At 44.8% G+C, this 20,494-nt stretch overlaps 1 protein-coding gene across 5 annotated transcripts in view; it reads right to left on the bottom strand.

Annotated features, from left to right (window-relative positions):
• Positions 1–6,667: 6,667 nt before the first annotated feature.
• tle2a (TLE family member 2, transcriptional corepressor a) overlaps positions 6,668–20,494 on the bottom strand; it is a 37,866-nt gene continuing 24,039 nt past the window's right edge. For 2 of the 5 annotated variants that reach the window (XM_080474238.1, XM_080474242.1), the window contains 16 exons: positions 17,912–17,974; positions 17,419–17,523; positions 16,773–16,983; positions 16,344–16,360; positions 15,123–15,218; positions 14,640–14,684; positions 13,079–13,240; positions 12,548–12,674; positions 11,413–11,609; positions 10,806–10,885; positions 9,592–9,841; positions 9,040–9,287; positions 7,957–8,104; positions 7,700–7,850; positions 7,381–7,457; positions 6,668–7,150 (listed from right to left, as the gene is read on the bottom strand). In XM_080474238.1, the coding sequence (XP_080330364.1) occupies positions 7,043–7,150; positions 7,381–7,457; positions 7,700–7,850; positions 7,957–8,104; positions 9,040–9,287; positions 9,592–9,841; positions 10,806–10,885; positions 11,413–11,609; positions 12,548–12,674; positions 13,079–13,240; positions 14,640–14,684; positions 15,123–15,218; positions 16,344–16,360; positions 16,773–16,983; positions 17,419–17,523; positions 17,912–17,974 (2,085 nt within the window). In that variant the 3' untranslated portion in view covers positions 6,668–7,042. Of the gene's footprint in view, positions 7,151–7,380; positions 7,458–7,699; positions 7,851–7,956; positions 8,105–9,039; positions 9,288–9,591; positions 9,842–10,805; positions 10,886–11,412; positions 11,610–12,547; positions 12,675–13,078; positions 13,241–14,639; positions 14,685–15,122; positions 15,219–16,343; positions 16,361–16,762; positions 16,984–17,418; positions 17,524–17,911; positions 17,975–20,494 lie in introns of all 5 variants that reach the window. The other 3 variants (XM_080474241.1, XM_080474240.1, XM_080474239.1) reach the window with 3 other exon arrangements.

Below are 20,494 nucleotides of genomic sequence, written 5' to 3'. Positions count from 1 at the left end.
AAAGAGAAAGAAGGAAAGATGAGAAGGAAAGAAAGCAAGAGTGCGGAAGGAAGAGAAATGAAAGGGAGGAAGGGGGAGGAAGAGGAGGGAGGCCTGGTAATTAGGGCTGTTTCCTGATTAAGAGCTCAGTGGAAGGGAGGCCCCCAGAGGAGGCGCGGAGCGGCACTGTGGGAGCGCCAGCCAGGAGCACTGATACCACACAATCGATTCATTAGCCAGACAGTGGAAGCCTTAATGAGGCTGACGCCGCGGCTCCATCTCCCCAGCGAGAGGTGTCACGAGCTGGGGAGGGATGACGCTCTGAGATGGGAGGGGGCCACTTTAGATATCCACATACACTGACATGAAACATAGAACCACACACACACACACACACACACACACACACACACACACACACAAGGCGCACGTCATCAGATGAGAACCCCCCCCCCCCCCCCCACTCCACCCCCTGGAGGTCGTCGTATGAAGGGAGAAACACACACAACACGGAGAGCACCCAATTAAACATTCAGCACCGCGCTCCCCGTCTCACTGCTTAATATCTATTTTATTTTGGTCTGACAAAGGCAGCGTCTAATGAGCAGCGGAGTGAATGGGATTCTCCCAGGGCCCAGAGACACAAACACAGAACAGCAGCTGAGCTGTTCCTTCTAATTCCTCTGGATTGTTCTCCCGACACCGGGTGCTGCTCTCGCTCTCATTAAAGGCACTGTCGGCTAGATGAAGTAGCGGCACGCCGGCTTCATTGGAAAGACAGGAGGGCAAATTAACGCCACGTGAGCACGCTCTCCCCCCCCAGCACCCAAACTAGCAGCAACCTATCTGATTCCTTTAGAATTTTATGCAACTGGTTACTGTTTTCATTTACAAAGCGGATGTTTATCAGAGTCATCGTCTCCACCTCTGCCTGCCAATGTGTGCTATAATGGTTCCAGGTGCTCCATTCCAGTGTTGCCGGTGATTGAATTGAGGCTGGAAACACCAGTAAGGGAAACTTCCGACAGTTTGGTGACAAATGTTTTGGACGTTCTTGCCATGAAGTAGGAAAACCTGAAAGCCAAACGTGAAACCGCTGCCAGCAGCTACGTCGGTTAGCTTAGCCCACTGAGGAGAAACAACGAGGGAACAGCCGAGCTGATCCATCCTGACCAGGAGATAAACCTCCGCATAAACATGTGTTTCTCTTTCTAAGTCTTTTGTATTGAATTATCAATGAGTATCTAATCGGCTAATTAGTAAGCTTTGAATATGTTTATAGTTTTTTTTTGTTTTTTTTACTGTAAAACTTTGATCAAAACGCCTTGTGAATTGATGTTGACGTGATATTCCTGTACATTTCCACTAAAACACGAATAAACGTGGCTCGTTCCACATTTGATTGGCGGTTGCATCAGCCGGTCCCACTGAATGTACGCTACTCTGCCCTCGGTAGTTTGACCCGAAGCCCGCTGTGCTGCCGTTGCTTTGATTCGGTCAAGAAAACAAGAAAATGCCCTCAAAGATCCAAGATCGCTCATTAGGCAGCTTCCCGCCGAAACAGACAAGGACAGGATTTGATGTGAAAACACAATTTAATATAAATGATAGTTGTTTGACTATCATTTCACAGGGATCAAGGAACAAGATAAAGACTGAGCGTCGCATTTGTTTTCCATGGAGTCTTTAGGAATCAGACGAGTTGTTTCCCTTGACTCTGTGTGCTAAGCTAACCAGTTTCATAATTACTGTACAGACACGAGACTGGTATCAATCGTTTCATTTAATTCTTGGCAAGAGAGTGAAGAAGATAAAACATGGAGCGAATTCTCTAAACCCGGGTCTTACTTTTTAAATCCTCCTTGTATCATATCCCAAAATGGCAGGAAGAAAAGAAAAAAAAAAAAAAAAAAACCTATATATCAGAGATCTGCATCTTCTGTAGAACATACATCATCAATGTCTAGACTCAACAGGCACATTTCAAGACATTCTTATTACTCATGAGTTGAAGTATTTTTTTTTTATTTTTTTATGATGAATAGCGATTGCTTGTCTAATGTAATGATATTTCCATGTACTGGGGTCGCCTCTGACTGTTTCTGGATCAGGGAAGCAAACAGAGAGAAGAGCGAACACATGGAGGCAAAAAATATTAGACACAGGTGGCAGAATATTTTAGATTTTTTATTTTTTTTGTTTATTAAATATTTGACCCCCCCCCCCCAATCCAGTGTGAAGAAAAGGACTTTCTCTATACACTTAAATCTCCACTGTTATCATTTTACCTGCCTTTTTTTTTTGGTTGTTTTTTTTTTACAAGTGGTAGAAATCATACTTACGTCTGTTTTCAGTCCTTATAGTGAAGTACTAAACTCTTTTTCAGTTGCTTCTGTGCGCACCAGGCGGGGGCTGTGACATGACAACATACATCTCGGTTCCACTTCCACTGCATGCTTGTTGCACTCCAGCTCCACCGCTGGTAGAAAGAAATCAGTCTTTATTTTATTCAGCAGCTCTGCTGGATGGTCTCATAACCAATGAGTTTTACATGACAGTATGCAATTTAGTTCAAATGTATAGAACTTAAGTAAGATTTGTTTATGTTTCTTGCTGCGTCGCTAAAGCAGAATCATCAAGAAACTCCGACGGACTCCTGGAACGGCCCGTGTGTCAAACCGGGAGTCGGTGAAGATCTGTACAGTTTAACGCCCATGCCTGCCTCCTGTCCTTTCTGCCTGACAGCCACAGGCACACCTAGATAATATTCTCATACACAAGCAAGCTCATCTACTACTCAAAACGATGCTGTATAATGGCTATGCATTTGGTGGTACAGCGTGACTATTTGGGACATTGTATTTGATACTCTTCTTTAACTGTGGGTGACATCTCTCCCTCCCTGTCTGCCTGTGCTTCTGGTCCAGCGGTGTACAAACTCATTCTTTTTCTTCTGTTTTTACAAGCTCAGCTTTAGTTTCTGTTTTAAAAAGCCAAGGAGTTGTTTTTTTTTTGGTTTTTTTTAATGCACTGTCTTCCCACCCCCCTGATGCGTTTCCTATGTGCTGTACAAAAAATACTACGTGTGAAAATAAATCAGACTTGTGTTCATCCTTTAAGTTGTCTGCTGTGCTTGTTATTCATATACAGAGATCGTACTCAGCCCGTCTTATTGGCCCGCTGTCAAATTTCGAAAAGAGTAAAACGTTATTCGAAAACAGGAACAGAGAAATTTGCTGGCGTTGCACCATGGGAAGTCCGGCCGACCTTAGGTGTGGAAGACGACCCATTTTCCCAACGGAGCCACACTTTTAGACCAAAATGGCCGTATTATTAAAGTGTAACTCCACCGGCTCTCCATATTGACACCTCGGCACCATGTGGGCTGAGCGGGGAAAGGGAATAAACCAACAAGTTCATTTTGTACAAACTATGTCGGCATGTTGACATAATGAATTGGTCAGCAACCAGTCAACAATCCTGACTCATTAACACTCTTGTCTCCAATCATTGTATGTCGGCCGTTATTTGAAGTGCCTTTGTCATTTGACAATGAAATGATGAACCACAACAGTGAACCTGAAGAACGAGCAAAAACAATCCAGGAAGTCAGAAAAGCCCGTCTGAGCTTGACGTCAATTCAATTCTTCTCTCTGTCGTGTCTTTTCGTCGTCTTTCATTCCAAACGAATCTTCATCAGATTCAAGCGTAGATATGTTTCTGCGATATGACCATGATTGAACTTGTAACGCTGAATATCTTTCTGGTTGTTTTCTAAAGAGCTCTCATGGCAGGAGGATTGTTGGTGCAGAAACAATGGAGAAATGGGCTTCAATTAAAGGGTGGATGGATAAAACCAGACTTTAATAGATCAGAATGACCATTGATTTTTTTAGCCACATTAAAAAACGACCACAAATTTTTACGTTTTAAGATTAAAGTTAATCGGAAAACATGTGAAAAGATACATTTTATAAAATATAATCATAATTTAATCCTAAATATAAACTTTTTGATAAATCTAGTAGTTGGACAGCATTTTCTATTTTTTTTCACAATTATTCTATTTGATCGTGCTCAATTTTATTACCACCACTTACACCTTAAATTTAGTGGAATTACTCAAAGTTTTACCTTCCAAATATCTGTTTTTTGTTTTTTTCCCAGGATTTCTTAGATGTAATTGAAAAAGAATCCTGTGGTAAAGCTCATCCCCCCCCGACCCCGTCGACGACTATGACTGTAAATATTGCAGCTCCCTATCTGGATCCTCAAAGAAAAAAAAGTGATTACCAAAGAGGAACGCTTTATTCTCTCAACGTCAACAAACCCTTTGATCGTGTTTGGACTCACCATCAGCTGCTCCTCTTCCCGAACACCTCAGTCACTCCGGCTTCTGCACAAGAAAAAGCTTTTTCAGGAAGCGGAGCAAAGACTCGTCACAGTAACAAGGCGGTTTGGATGATTCACAGTAAAAAATGATGAAGCTGCAGACACCGACTGACGAGTTGGGACGTCCAGATGTTTCCACTGTATTACTATACATTTCTCTAGTTTCAGGATGTGAAAGATGCTTGTTTTTGGGGAGCTAAACTTAAAATAATCGTAACAGATTTCTTCAATGAATGTGTTATTTAATTAATGTGGCTGATAGTTTTAAAGCTGCGGCTTCACACTGGAGGTATCTGATGTGATAAACACGCATTCCTGCTGGAGATTTCGCAGATTGTAATTGTTATTTTTCTATCATTCAGCAGAAACATCCAGATTAGTGATATTAGTTACACACTGCAGGTGAGCATCTTTTTTTCAATGTCCCGTCTCTTGTTCATACTTTAGTTAACTGTGCACGCCAGTCAAAAGTCCCGACGGCCTTGAGGCGGATCAGAGCTGCGATATTAGCAGAGGCATTTTGGTTTTTAATAGAACATCCATTGCAACCCTGCACTAAAAGAAATGAAATGATGTTAAATGCGACACTGTCTTACCAGAATACTGTGTAAATCATTTGCTTTAGAAGGAAGATGAATGCGTCACCTGTTTAGGGGTTTGTTGTTGTTCTCTCTCTCGCTCAGGTTTTATTCTCCTACAGTTAAAGCTTTCTCTTGGAAACACCTATAATCACTAAACAACTCCCTCTTGGGATTTATTGCTTTAATAATCCAGCCCACAGCTTATTGTAGTACAGATCACCTTTGTCTCGCCCAGGACAAGACAGCTCGGCACAGAGACACAAGTGCATGGCTGCATTATTTACCGAGCGCTCCAGTCACAAAGGAGCCGTGAGTCATGAGTTTCTCGTTGCTGTGGGTTTGAGCTCCCAAGGCGCTTTCTCGCCACGTCTGAGGACGCAGACGCTGACGAGAGCAGCTTCGTATTCTCTCAGAAAAAGGAGAAATGTTCCCATCACAGGAATGGGAGGCAGAGAGGGAGCTCTCCATTCACATCCTTCCCTTCTCATCGAAATGTTTCTAAGAGGAATTTTTGGCACCAGACTGTGCGACATGCTTTTCTGGCTGTTAGTTTAAACAAATATCCAACAAACGCTTCTTTTTTTTTTTTTTTTCTTTCTTTCCTATTTTAGACATCCAAGTCAAACCTGCCAAAAAGTCTGACTTGGATTTCAGTTAATAAAACAATCAGTTGTGTGCACGACACACATATATGCACACACAAACGCAAGCACTCCCTACGAGCTCTTGACACCACGGCGGTTGCACCAGTCTTAAAAAGAGGGAAACTATTCTAATCCGTTAGAAAAAAAAAAGCACTCCGAGCGAATTGAACTCAAAAAATTACATCCTCATTTGCCTTTAGACAACTTTATTTACATGTCCATATATAGCAAGGTTCAAGGGTCATGATGCAGATGTGAAAATACCAGGTTGTCTGTTTGCATGTGTCCCAACTAATACAAAAGGAAAATCATGTTTAATGTTGTGTGTCTAAGATGCAAATGGCATAGCAGGGTCTGGGACCTGAAACCGAACAGCACCTGTTTGCTTGAAATGTCCATTTCCTGTCCCCTGTGTGACGTCGGTTTTGGTTTCTCTAAAATATCTTCAGACAAACGTTCATTTTGTTCTTCTGTGAAGAAAGGAAAAGAAAGAAAAGAACAAACACAATCTGAATCTCAACAGAGTTGAGAGGAAACCAGGCGCCTTCCGATCGCGTATGCAAAAAAAAAAAAAAGATGATACAATCATGTTGCTGCTGAAACTTAACCAGGGGAGGAGAAAAATAGCTGGAACAGCAGAGACACACCATCCGGCCATCTGCCACGCATCAGCTGCCCCACGGAGCAGCCTTGTGTGTGTGTGTGTGTGTGTGTGTGTGTGTGTGTGTGTGTGTGTGTGTGTGTGTGTGTGTGTGTGTGTGTGTGTGTGTGTGTGTGTGTGTGTGTGTGTGTGTGTGTGTGTGTGTGTGTGTGTGTGTGTGTGTGTGTGTGTGTGTGTGTGCGTGTGCGTGTGTGTGTGTGTGGACTGAGCTGGACCAGACCGGGCCAATCAGGCTGAATCAGGCTTGGACATCACACACAGTGAAATATGGGCCATCCATTAAGACTTTTCCAGTCCGTCCTGAACCCTCCCAACGCCTCTGTCTTCTTCCTCCCCCACCTCCATGTGGTCCAACTGTTTTCATAAAAGTCAAAGGCTAAAAAAATATGCTTTTCCACTAATTTCTTGTTCACTACAGAGGTTTTATTTTGTTTTTAAAAATAAAAAAGGAAAAATAAAGAACAAAAACAAAAGTTCTTTGGAGGAGTCTCACAATTGCGCATCTATAAACTAACCAGCGTTCTCAGAGCATTAAAATCAAAGTTCAGTTTATTTTTTATTTTTTCAATCCAGAGATGTGACTTTGAGCCTCCTTGCTTCTCTTTCTCTTCAATTTCTTTCACAAACGTAAACAAAACAACAAAGTACAAGTCAAGTGTCTCTTGTTTTCCATGCCACCGACGCTCTGTACAGTCATTGGTGCAGGAGGGAGCCTTGGCTCCGCCCCCTTGGTTATTAGTTTTCTTTTCTTTTTCTTTTTTTGTTTTTGTTAGGCCCATCAGTGTTCAGTAGATGACTTCGTAGACTGTAGCTTTCTTGTCCCCGGAGCCGGTGACGATGAACTGGTCATCGGGCGAGATGTCACAGCTGAGAACCGACGACGACTCCTTCGACTGAACAGGACGGAGACAAGGTGGGGTCAGCACACAGCAGTCGATAGATTCAGTGTTTTGACGGACAGGGATGCACAAATTTACAGCCAGCTGTTATTCAAGTCACAGCAAAAAGTTTTACGTCGGTCCCAAAAGAAACCCTTGAATCTGAAAATCTGAAATCACAATGCCCCCTCAAGTCAACCTACTTTATTGATGTTGTGCATTAATGTCAGTGTTTGATGGTCTACCTGGAATATGCTGGATCCGTAAGGTGTCCGCCACGCATTCAGGAGGTTATCTTTGCCTGTGCTCACGAACCATTTACCTACAAGACAAAACAAACACGGCCATCAGCAGATAAAGTCTCGGGAGATGTGAGATATGGAGAAGCCTGAGAGCCCCGCTTTTGTAGTAGAAGTGGAGCGCAGAAAAGGAGATGACGGTTACTGAATAATACAAGAGTCAGAATATCGATTCAGTCTGACTGCCGATAAACACTTGCAGGTACAGTGACGTAATGAAGGTTTTCCATCCGTCAGTAATACTCCTGCGACGTGTGATCCGTACCGCAGTAGGCGAACTTGAGGGAGAGAACGCAGCTCTCGTGGAGGTGCAGCTGGTACTTGTCGGGTTTGGAGACGTGCAGGACCTCCACGTTACTGCTCTCCATTCCCACAGCCAGCCACTCGCCTGTCGGACAGTAACCCAGAGAGAAGATCTACACGAGGAGAGGGGGGAGAGAAGAGAAGATGAAAAGATGATCAGGACCCGCACGCCGCCAGGCTCTTGTGCCTGAACGGCAGGAATAAGGGCTGCGTGCGTACCTGTGAGGTGAAGTCATGTTGCTGCAGCTGGCGTCCTTCTCTGAGGTCCCAGCAACGGACTGTGTTGTCCAGGCCGCCCGTCCAAAGCTTGGTGCCGTCGTTGGAGATGTCAATGCAGCTCGCTCCATCTGTGTGGCCCTGGAACTGCCTGATAGGAGGAGACACACCAGAAACTCTTTTCATCTTTCGGTTTATTTTCCTAAAGCAAATCATGGAAATCAACCGAGATATTTATCTATTTAAAAAAAAAAAGTAAAATATTAATAAGGAATCACATATTTTAACACACACGGTTGGACAATCAAACAGCATCAGCAATAAAATCGAAATGTTTACAGCTGCAGATCAGTCAGCAAAAAATACTTCTTTTTAAACTCTTGGGTAAAATTAGTCGTGCAATTTAGGCAGCGATATACACTAATCGCATAGTCCATCATGCTGCAATATATCGGTTCATATTACAGTGAACATGCGACGTGCCACCTGCCACAGGTTGTACACACTGTGCCACCTGCCACAGTGTGTACAACCTCAGCGAGTTTGCAGTACTTGTCCACAGAAACCTGCGGCTGAGTATCAGCTGGCGAAGCGCCAAATCAGAGGTCAGCCTGACGTCATGTTGTTTTTATTTTGGACAAAAGGGGGGAGGAAATGTTTCCAATTAAAATTCCTTTGGAGTTTGGCCACTGTTGTGGCGACGCAGGACGTGAGATCATTTACTTAAATATTAACTAGCGAAAACTACTGCCGGGCTCCTCGGAGGAAGACTGCAACATGTCAGCTTGTTCGCTCGTCTGTGCTTAAAAACCGAAAACCTCTTCGCTTCTGTTGCTGAGCTGCACTTTTACTACCTGCCTGCTTTATGACAGACAGTTCAGACTGGAAAAGGTCTGACGCCACAGCTTTGCCTCTTCCCCCTGTGTGCTCTCCCTTCTCCCCTTATTTCCCCACTCCATAACTTCTCTTTTCTTTCCTGACAGTCGCTCCTCTTTCGACTTCCTAGAAGGATTCTACTGGAAAATAGCCTGGCTTTTTTCCTTCCCCTCCCAGTCCCATGAATAACTCACTCTTCTCTCCTCTTACCTGACCAGCGTCTGGTTGTGAAGGTCCCAGACCACAATGTTGCCGTCGCTGCAGCAGGAGAAGCAGACTTTGTTGTCGGGGGAAATAGCCAGAGCGTAGCAGGCCGGGGCGGATGACGTGAGCTCCGCCTTGATGCGAGGGGTGGGAGTGGCCAAATCCCAGATGGACAGCGTGCTGGCCTCCCCGCCGACGATCAACGTCCGCCCGTCGGAGAGCAGCTTGCAGGAGCGGATGTAGTTATCCCTGTTCTGATTGGACGCAGTGACATGATGAATGCGTTTGAGTTGCAGTGGAAGTCATGACAAAGAGACACAAACACGGAGTTAAGTGTGCTGCTGCGGCGTTTATCGCAGCGATAAATAAGGTCCGCCGGAGGATTTGGCTTGAGGACAACGACACAGAGGTGATTCGTCACTCAAAGTGTATTTTTATGTGTTGAAAACAAGAGCATCACTTCTGCTAGTAAAGCTGCCTCATTGGACACGAGACAGACTTTAAATAAGAGTCAACAGACATCCGTCCGACCGTCTCCCCTCCTCGCTCATGTCTCACCAGACAGTCCAGCTGGGCCATGGGGCTCTTGCTTCCTGGTTGGCTGATGTCCCACACCTTGACACAGCCCTTTCCTCCAGTGTAGACGTGGCGAGTGGAGGTGCTGATGGTGACAGCACACACCACCTCGCCGTGGTTCAGGGTGTGGATCTGACGCGCGTGCCGAGGGATTCCCGGACCCAGCAGGGCATCGGGGGGAAAGGGGACTGGCTGCATCTGGCCGTCTGCACTCACGTGGAACGAGTAGGCACTGAGGGGAAGACAGAGGGTATAAGAAAAAGGAAATAATGAATCCAAAGCTTAAAGGTTGTGCGAACGCCTCTAATTAGACAGAAAGGCCAGCTGGAAAACCACAATGGGAAATATTTGGTGCTCGTATCATCTTGCCTTTGCCTTTTTACTGAATGAGAAAAATAAGGAACTGTTTTAGGCAGCGACTACTAAATAAATACATTCAACTGAAGATATATCAGGGTTCAAAAGCACCAGATTGAGTTTGTTTACGTATACATCTATACTGCATCTATTCACGTGTTGCTTGTATAAGACTCCACTCTTGTGCCAGGTTTTCAATTTTAGGACCAAGCTGGGAAATAGATGAAAATGTGTTGTTTTTTTTTGTTCTAACTCAGACTCACTAAGAGGTTGTTTTTTTCCCGTTGATTAATAAGCGCGGTCACTGTCAAATCAATAGATGAAAAAATGAAGATGGATGTGTCATTAGGCATTCTAAAAATGAAAACAAAAACTAAGAGGACACTTCTGTGGGGACTTTTTGTCCTCTTTGTTTTGACTCACCTCCTTCAGCCTGCATTTACCTCCACCACTTTTGAGATAGAAACTCCACCCGACTAAAATACGACAAGGGGCGTTTGATTAATTAAAAAAAAAAAAAAAAAAGCAAGTCTCTTTAAAGCATCACTGTGTCACATCATGTCCATCTACCGCTAAAAGAAGAAGTAAATCCGCTTCTAACTGACATTAAGTCAAATGAGACTCGCTTACTTGCTGTGCAAAACGACCGGAGGCTAAATGTATGTTTCTTTTTAACCCAGTCTCACCAAAAAAAAAAAAATCACACGATCTTTCCCTGTTCTGTGTTTTCTGTTCTGGCACAATGACGTGAAATTTGAGCCGAGGCTGAGATCTTCCGAGCAGCTAATGGCGAACAGGTGAAGATCTGATAGTTGGAGAGAACGGAAGAGGAAACTCACGGTTTCCCCGAGGCAGCAGACTGCAGGCTGGCAGGAAGCCCGGGGACCCTCATATGTGGGTGTGGAGACTCATAGCCCACCTGGAAGAGACAGGAACGCCATAAACACCCGCAAACAAAAAAAAAATGCTTTGGAAAACAGAAAAATCGAGGCGAGTCATCACACCGTTAATATAAAGACCAAAAAAAAATAAAAAATCAAAGACTTTTCAAGAGACACAGATTCTTAACAATAAATGAACATACACTCCCAAAATAATTTTGTCGAGTTAATGTATTCTAATTCTGTCACAACATTTCCATCTATTCAGATTAAGTAGATTTATTCCCGTTGACTCACGTACTGAACAACGTGTACTAGAATGAACGACTTAACAAAGAGAAACTCAATATGCTCATGGTAATCAAACAGAACTCTGATACGTAAACTAAACAACTGCTTAACTGATTTATTTATTTATTTTCTTGTAGAGCGTACAGCTGCTCTCCCTCGCTCGTCTTTTCATTGTGTCCCCCTTTTTTGCCCTCTCTGCCGGGTTTGTGCGCTGAGGTATTCCATGTGACAGTGACACTGGAGAGACAAATTATCTGCAGAGCATAAAGCTCACCACAGGGGAGCGTCCGTAGCCTGCGGCAGCTGCAGCCGCTGCTGCTGCGGCTCCGTTCATCTGGGGGGAGACCAAGTGGAGACCGGCGCCATAGCTCGCCGCCCCGGGCAGGTCCCCGTTCACCCCTGGAGGTGGGAGGCCAAAAGCCCCTGGGGGGTATGCTCCCTGCATTGCTAAGGGGTTCCTCAGACTGAGAGCTTTAGGGAGGAGTGAGGGAGAGAAGACGAGACAAAAGAGTTACATTTGGTTTGAATTATTCGAGTGAACAAATTACAAACTGAGGCAGACAATCGAATACACACATATATATATATATATATATATTTCTGGGATTTCAGAATAAATTGTAATGTAAGATGCATATTTGGTTGAGGTGAGTCCCACTCAAGGCCTTTCGGCATGTGACACAGCTGCGACTGACAAAACGCAAACAGGCTGTAACAAAAGGCAGGACATCAGTGACTGCAGCGCTGGACCACTACTGACCCCTGCTGGCCACCGCAGCTTCTTGCAACACGACAGTCGTGAATATCAGAGTATTCTAACGCAAGCGCTTTCCTCCATCGACTGTCTGTACGTGCGTGTGTGTAACTAGAGCGTGTACTAACAGGTAACGTGTGGAAAATGGGAGCAAGAGACACACTGGAATAGATGGAGGCTCATTATGAAGCAGCTCACAGTCACAGTCCATCACCTCTCCTAATCTTTCCATTTAAAAAGTAGTGAGGCCCGCTGAATATTTTTTTGCCCACCGCTGCTTATTAAGTCCAGATGGTGGTCGGTGTCGGGGCGCTGGCTCACTCCCATACCAATGACTGTGGTCCATTGTTGGAAGAATCCCTTCAAGTAACAAAGCTAATAGAGACAACAAACCTTCTCTACAAATACAGATTCATATTTCTAATGATCATTTAATATGCAGTGAAAGCTGGTTTGCCTGACATTAGAGAGCAATGAATCTGTTAGGTCTGTAGAGTGACATGGCAAGAAAACTAAACGTTTTTTTTTCCCCAGTATTACAGGGAAACTTCACACCAGCATCTGGCTTTGTGAAGATCTGGGGTTTTTTTTCCAATAAAGTGCTGATGAAATGTCTCCATGGAGGAACAAATGGAAGCTCGTGGACTCTTCTTACCGAGGGGGTCAACACCAGGTTTGCCTGGGACAGGTCTGAACTGTGGGGGCCCACTTGGCCCTGGGGTGTTTGACTCCTGAGACATAGGGGTTCCTGGCTTCATGCCTGGAGTGCTTGATTTTTCTCTCTGTGACAAAGTAGAGTAAAAAAAAAAGTTAATTATGAAAAAGTTAAAATAACCGGGGGGGGGGGGGTTTGAAGTATTCAAACATACGAAGCTCGTCAGGGAGAAAAAATGGAAACAAATTAAGGAGAAAAGACAAAAACAATAATTGAGGGCAGATGGGACCAGAGGAGCACTGTGGCATGTTGAATATCCAGCATAATAACTCGGAGACAATCGACCCCGAACCAAACAGTGAAAGACAGCGTGTGCCGACAGCGGGGAAACACTGATGTACTGAAAAATACCATGTGCGCATTCACATGCATGCTGTTGTGTGCAACACATGCAAACATGCAATCGAAGACAGTGAATCAGAAAAATGTGAAGACCACTGCGGTGAACATGACTAATGAGGTCCCGTCTACCTGTGGGGGCTCTTTTCCACGAGAGGGGGAGGTGGCACTGCTGGAGGAGGCCAGGGAGGTGGGACTGGCATGTGGGGGTCCTTCTTTACGGGACGGGGGCATCTTGTCCAAACCGTTTTCCCTGGATGAGTAGGACTGAACGCTGCGGGGGGATGACGGATCCTGAAATCAAAAACAGATACATTCAGGGGGGGGGGGGGGAACAGAGACAAAGAACTTGTTTGCCGGTAATAAATTCAGACGACAGGTTTGCAAAAAAAACCCCAAAAAACTGTTGTGTTATCATCAATCTGTAGAAATCATCCTGTTTGTATCTTGAGAAATGCCTGCTTCAGTTTAGTTTGTTTACTTTAGTGATTTTATTTATTTTTTTAGCAATGTCACATCGCTCAACTTTTTCAATTGCTTTGTCAAAAGGACAATGTGCAAAATACATTAGAAAAGGCTTTTTATATTTGGAAGACATGCGACAACAACGAAAATAAGGCGATAACATCACTTAAAAAGAATGACGGTCAAAAAGAAGGATAAATACGGGAGCGCATCAGGAAGGATCGGAGGAACAACACAGATGAAATGAATTGCTTTTCAGTAGATGTGAGGGTCAACAATATCAGCAGCCCTCATGCCGTCCGCACCAACGTCTGCCTGAAGTGTGAACCGCTCCGCCGTCACAAATCAAGCAGATCAAGTGACGTTGCTTCGGTACAAAACTTCTGCTCTGAGATAAATTTGTGCAACTGCAGGTGAAGAAAAAAACTGTCAAAGAAAATATTTTACAACAGAATCCACTAAAACAAGCAGCTTCATAGAATCTACTGATGGGAGGGTTCAACTGTGAATGCTGAAGTTCAGACAAGAATCTTCTTGCAATTAATTCAAGTCACACGGGATCATTTTCTGTGTTAAGCTGCTCTAGATTTAGATTGATAGGAGACCTTCTTTAATGCACAGTAATGGTCTCTTTTTTCACTCCCCATACATTTATATTGGCCCTGGTCTCTCCCCTGTAGTCTGTGTTCTCTCCGCTCTCTTCCTGCAGGATCTCTGACTGTGGAAGTGGAGGTTTGTGGTCTGTCCCTCTCTGCCCCCGCCCCACATCTGCAGCATGTGGTCGCCTAATTGCCTCCACCGCATCCTTCTTCTCTTTTACTGCACCTTAACACCCAATAGTTTCAAGTACAAAGATCCCGCCTCAGAGTCTGTATGCTAAGGTTTCCTACCGTCAAAACGAAGAAACTTGTTTTTTGAATCTACTCAAATGTAAAGTGCAACAAGATGACAATGTTGGAACTGGCACAATGAAACGAAACTAAAATTAAAAGGAGATTTTGTCTTTCTGTATTTGTCAAAGCTCTTAGCACCTGAGGAACAGGCAGACACCTGATCATCAGACGCATAACAAAGACACATTCGTTTCAATGGGGAGTGGACAGTAGACAGTTGGATGAGGGTTCCTGTTATTATTACTAATAATATGGTCCTCCGGGGTGTTTACATGATGAATGCAAATGATGGCGGTCAAGTGAGGGAAAACAGAGGCCGACGGCCGCCTACTAACCTCATCCACCACCAAATTATCATCACTCTTATCTGCATCGCTGCCCTGAAAGGAAGAGAGAGAAGGTTAGATGAGCTACTCCAGCCCCGCTGCTTGATGTAGGCCGATTACATGTAGAAATAAACACACAGAAAAGTCGCACACAAACATCGGTCACGACAATTTGTTGCTATGAATAGAAGGCAGTGTCAAACCTATCTTGGTTGAGAAGTCTCTTAATGCCTATGCTATTTAATGTAGAGTACATTAAAGATGAACTTTTCTCCCAGTAGAATTAAAGCTTTTAAAATTTCTGAGTTACTCCAACTGCACAATAACACCGGCAGAAACTTAAAAAAACAAGCAGGTCCCCGAGGGTCTGCCGGCCCGCCACAAAACACCCACCGCAAGTGTTGTGTGAAGGGAGGCTGTAAGAGTGGGAGAGTAACGGTGAAACTTTTCAAGATGCTCAAACATTTAAGAGGGTTCTGAAAACATTCTCACATAGTCTGTCATGAACTCCTTCTCATCAGCTTTCCTCTTCTTGCCATTGCTGAGGTAGTCTGAGGGGCGACCCTTATCCCCATTGGACAGGGAGCTCTGCGGAGAGGAGCGAGACGGAGCGGTGAGGCGAGGAGCAAAGGAGAGATATATGTGTACGTATGCGTACACGGAAGGAGGGATGAAAGAAGGAGGGATGGAGGAGAGGAGGAAAAGAGTGTGGGGGCCGTGGAGAGGGAAGAGGGTGATAATGAGGTGAGAGGGACTGCATAAATCATGTTGGGCTCGTGAGCTGTGGAGATGAATGTGAAAGAATATCAGGCTTTATCGATTGGAGTGCTCAGTGTAGGGAGAGGGGGGGGGGAGGGGGAGAAACGAAATCCTGAAAGTTTTCTTTAAAAGAAAATGCTATATAGGCCAATGAATGCTTTAGCATTTATAAATATGAGGAATGTAATTGTTAAGGTTTCTGTATCCGTGATTACCATGTCACTGGCCAATACAAGCCACGCTGCTCATTTTAGTGTCATATAGCTTTTAAAACGTATAAAATCTTTTACATTGGGTGTAGATTTCATCTAAAAAAAACAACAAAAACAAACAAACATCAGACGGATCTTATATTTGATGAATGTCGATGAGGGAGAGATGAAAGTGATAACATGTAGTAAAAACTGTCTATAAGAAACTACAGTGCAAAATAATTTTTAACAGACAATAAACTATCCAAGAAAGAAACCTCAGTGTCTCATTTACATATAGTAGGTTAAAAAATGAAACAGTACCAACACAAACATTTTCATTTACGGGAGACAAGTCATAAATTATCACGTACTGCTAGTTGCTATAGCGTAAGTAATTATGGAATTAACATATAACATTGTGTTTAGGTTATTTATTGTTTAAAGTTATTTGGCGATACCCTTGGGGAGACTATTGTCCTGCAATTTTCCCATTCATTGCTAACTTCAGTGACACATGGGGGGGGGGGCCTTTTAACTTTTAGAGCATTTAAGAGCATTACCCAAAAGTTTTTCCTTATATATTTGTATTTTATCTGGACTTTTCTGCAGTTATGAGATGTTTCTTTAAAAGATTCAGTTCAGTCTGGGTAAAGGCGCCAATATTTCACAGTGGATTTGCAAACGGTATTCAAGATAATGAACAGTGTTAACAGGTGTCGCTGCACTTGACCTAAGTGACTGTGTTGTAATTTGTACTCACTGGTCCAGCTTCACGGTCTGTTTGTTCCAGGCAGAAGCGTCCAACACATCCAGGCGTCGGGACACAAAGCAGAACAGACACAGATCAGGACACACACAACACACACAGAAAATCTGCCATCTTTTCACGTCACTCTGCTGCTGATGACTCAAAAGAAAACTATTCCTGATGGGTGTTATTATCAGCAACACTTCTGTGCCCTGCCAAAACTCGCACGCAAAACCAAGCATCGGAATCCATTGTGCCAAGCTTTGGTGTTTACTCCCACTTCAGTGGAATATTTTCATCTTTAAGAATGGCATCCAACTCTCGTCCCAGCCCTAAACTCATCTAGGGTTTGGGTTTTTTTTCTCACTTTTTTCTTTGAGAAACACAACCTGAAAGCTCAATAAAAAAAAAAAACGTACATGATTTAAAACGTCTCTCTACCTCTGTGGTGCTCTGCAGCGGCGGCGGCAGCTGCTGCTTCGAGGTGTGCTCTCTCATCCTTGGCGGCCAGCTGGGCCCCTAAAGCCCCAGACAGAGCCAGGAGGCCAGATCCTCCACCAAGTGCCAGGCCGGGGTGAGACAGTCCTGATGGGTGTGGGCCGACTGGCAAACCCTGGGCATGCTGGGAGAGGTGCTGTGCCTGAAGCTGTTGCTGTAGAGAGGGGAAGAGAAAGAGAGAACTGGGTGACTTAACAGCACTGGAGGATGTGGCTTTGGAGGAAGTTATCAAAAGCAAGGAAATGAAGGGAACTAATTGCTGCGATGTGCACGAGGAGAAACACTAAGTTTAAGGCAGTGGCCCCTCACAAAGTGAGGCTCTGCGGTGGAAGGGACGTAAACTAATGGGACAAATACATTATTTTTTTAAGTATCTAATTGGCATTAAAGAATTTGGAAAATCACACCAAATGTTTCATTTGGGGGCAATATTTGTTTATGCTATTTTTGAGACTTTTAATCAATTATTCATATTAATAGAACAGCCATCGTAAGCCATCCTCATCAGCATGAGCCAATTGGTATTTATTCACTATAAGGAAGAGAAAAGGAGGAAAATAAAAATATAATTGGAGTATAAGGTACACACGCTATGAGGCAGAGGGGGGAGCCCACGTACCCCTATCGAAGCATTTAGCTCCCCCATGGTCACCTGTTTGGCGCGTTCCATGGCCTGGACCACCTGTTGTTGATGCTGTGGAACAAACCAAGATGTCAGTAGGGGCAGGTGGATTCAGGAATTTAAGTAATTTTGTCTAGCGTGAACTTAAAGATTCTAATGTAAAGTATTTTGTAATTACTGTTGAAAAGTAAAGCAAATGGTGTATTTGACGCATTTACTTTTTGCACTTGGTGTCATTTGAATGCAAGCGGCCGTTTGATGAGAGAAGAAATTGAGTGTGCTTTGAAGTTCTGTCCATCTGTGTGTGTGTGTGTGTGTGTGTGTATGTGTGTGTGTGCGTGCATGTGCACGTGTGTGTGTGTGTGCATACAGTCCCACTGTGTGAGATGTGCTCACACAGACGAGACAGAGAGAGACGGCTGAAGGCAGCACAGAGTGTGAGCGTGTATGTGTGTCCCACCTCCTGTGACAGGAAGGGGATGAGCTGAGCACAGATCACGTTCAGCCGCTTGGCAATCTCCGTCTGAAAGGAAAAAAAGATACTGTCACTTTGATGAATAAACACACACACACACACACACACACACACACACACACACACACACACACACACACACACACACACACACACACACACACACACACACACACACACACACACACACACACACACACACACACACACACACACACACACACACACACGAAGCATGGCTGTGGCCTGCTTCTCCCAGGCCAGTGTGGTAAATATTTCAGCTGCTTACATCTGGTCCATGCAAATGGAAACTCTGCCAGAGACTTTGGCTAAAATATTCATGGACAGCATCTGCTGTGGCCGCAGCCAGCCCACACGGTGTGTGTGTGTGTGTGTGTGTGTGTGTGTGTGTGTGTGTGTGTGTGTGTGTGTGTGTGTGTGTGTGTGTGTGTGTGTGTGTGTGTGTGTGTGTGTTTTTGTGATGTGTCCTTGCATGTCTGTTTGTCGTGTGCGTTTGCATTTTGCATGCTTGACTGTGGGTGTGTGTGTGTGTGTGTGTGTGTGTGTGTGTGTGTGTGTGTGTGTGTGTGTGTGTGTGTGTGTGTGTGTGTGTGTGTTTCCTGCTGGGGGTCAGTGATTCTTGCTGTGAGTGTGTGTCTGTCTCGATCTGCTCCACTCAACAGCCAAAAGCAAACTCTTCCTCCACCACTCCCTCGTCATCATCGCCTCCCTTTCCATCCATTCTTCCATCCCACTCCATTTATCACTAATTCCATCCATTTCTTGTTTGTCCGGCTTCCCTTGTATAGCTGTACAGTACAGTAATCAGTGATACGAGGGCTGCCTGCCATATAGCGCGCGGGCACGCACGCACGCACGCACGCACGCACGCACGCACGCACGCACGCACGCACGCACGCACGCACGCACGCACGCACGCACGCACACACACACACACACACACACACACACACACACACACACACACACACACACACACAAGCACATTCAAAGGCAGGCCTGGCAAGGCTGTTAGGGCCAGTAATGATATGCATGCAGAGATCATGACAACATCATTACGGCCGCAGGCTGTTTATCTTGTTGACAGCTAAACTCTGCTGTGTGTATGTGTGAGCTTGCACGTGTAAGAATGGGTGTGCATGTGACTGTTCATATGTGCTAGGAACAGTGTGTGTGTGTGTGTGTGTGTGTGTGTGTGTGTGTGTGTGTGTGTGTGTGTGTGTGTGTGTGTGTGTGTGTGTGTGTGCACGCACTCCCCACCCCTTTTTCTCTCTTAAGTGATTTATTGATGCCGGACTGAACTTCCACCTCTATCTTTTCTTCCTCTTCCTCTCTCATGCTCACTCTTTCATTCCTCTCACTTGCACACACCTCTCCCTCCCTCCATTCTCCATTTTTCAGCCAACCAGCCAGTGTGCCCCCGCCCCCCATCCCCTGCCCCTCTTCCCTCCATCCTCTGAATCCATCACCCCCCACCCCAAGGGAGACACAATGATTTCTTGTTAGAGAACTCCAACTACTAAATGACATCTTCAGGAGAGTGAGAGAAAGGAAGAGAGGGAGAGAACATGAGCAATCCAGACAAAGAAGGGAGGGTGGGTGGTTGGGGAGGTGGGGGGCAAAGAATTGGAGAGAGGAAATGAAAATAAGAGGTGGAGGAAGGAGAGGAGGTAGAGGAGGAGGAAAAGGGCAGATTGGGTTGAGGAAATGAACCCATGAATGAAGGATGTGGGAGGGAGAAGAGAAATAGACAGTAAAGAAGAAACAGAAGGGCGGGGGAGGAAAATCAAGATTGCAAGGTGGGGGTGGTGGGGAGGGAGCGGGGTGGAGTGGCGGCATCAGCACGTCAAAGCAAAGCAATTGAGATGGTGAAAAGAGAGAGAGGGAGAGAGGGAGGGAGAGAGAGAGAGAGAGAGAGAGAGAGAGAGAGAGAGAGAGAGAGAGAGAGAGAGAGAGAGAGAGAGAGAGAGAGAGAGAGAGAGAGAGAGAGGGAGGGAGGGTACATGGCAGGAAGGCAATGACCTGATTTAAAGTGAAATTCAGGATGGACTGTATGTCTACAAGGAGACAGAGGTGGAGGTAGAGTTTACAAAAACTGGAAAGAATAAAGAAAAAAAAATGACTATGAGAAAATAGAATGGGTTAAAAAAAAAAAGAATATTAGGAGAAAAAAAGCATCAAACAAGGCATTCTTTGGAAGCAAAGGAGAAGAAGGGATGAGGGAAGGGAGATGGGCAGGAGTGAGAGTGATGGGAGAATGGATGGAGGGAGTAAAGAGGCAGGGATTTATGATGGACAAGAGGGAAGGGCAAAGAATTCTCATCTGTCTGTCGTAGAGAAATGAATCCTCTTTGTGGATCTGATTAACATTTCCACAGCAAAACACTGCTATATACGTCGGTCAGTGGGACTGGCTGACACAACAGTGGCTGAGAGAGACACGGGGGGACAGAGAGAGAACTTTCCTGAAAATATCAGTTACTGAATGGAGCTGATTGGGGGCGGAGAGTCGCAGGATCTCATAACAGCACAGGACAATGAAGCAAA

This window comes from Lipophrys pholis, assembly GCF_963383615.2.
Source record: "Lipophrys pholis genome assembly, chromosome: 10".
In the NCBI taxonomy this organism is placed as follows: domain Eukaryota; kingdom Metazoa; phylum Chordata; class Actinopteri; order Blenniiformes; family Blenniidae; genus Lipophrys; species Lipophrys pholis.
The sequence above is the reverse complement of the archived record's forward strand: the minus strand, read 5'-3'. Positions and strand labels throughout refer to the sequence as shown.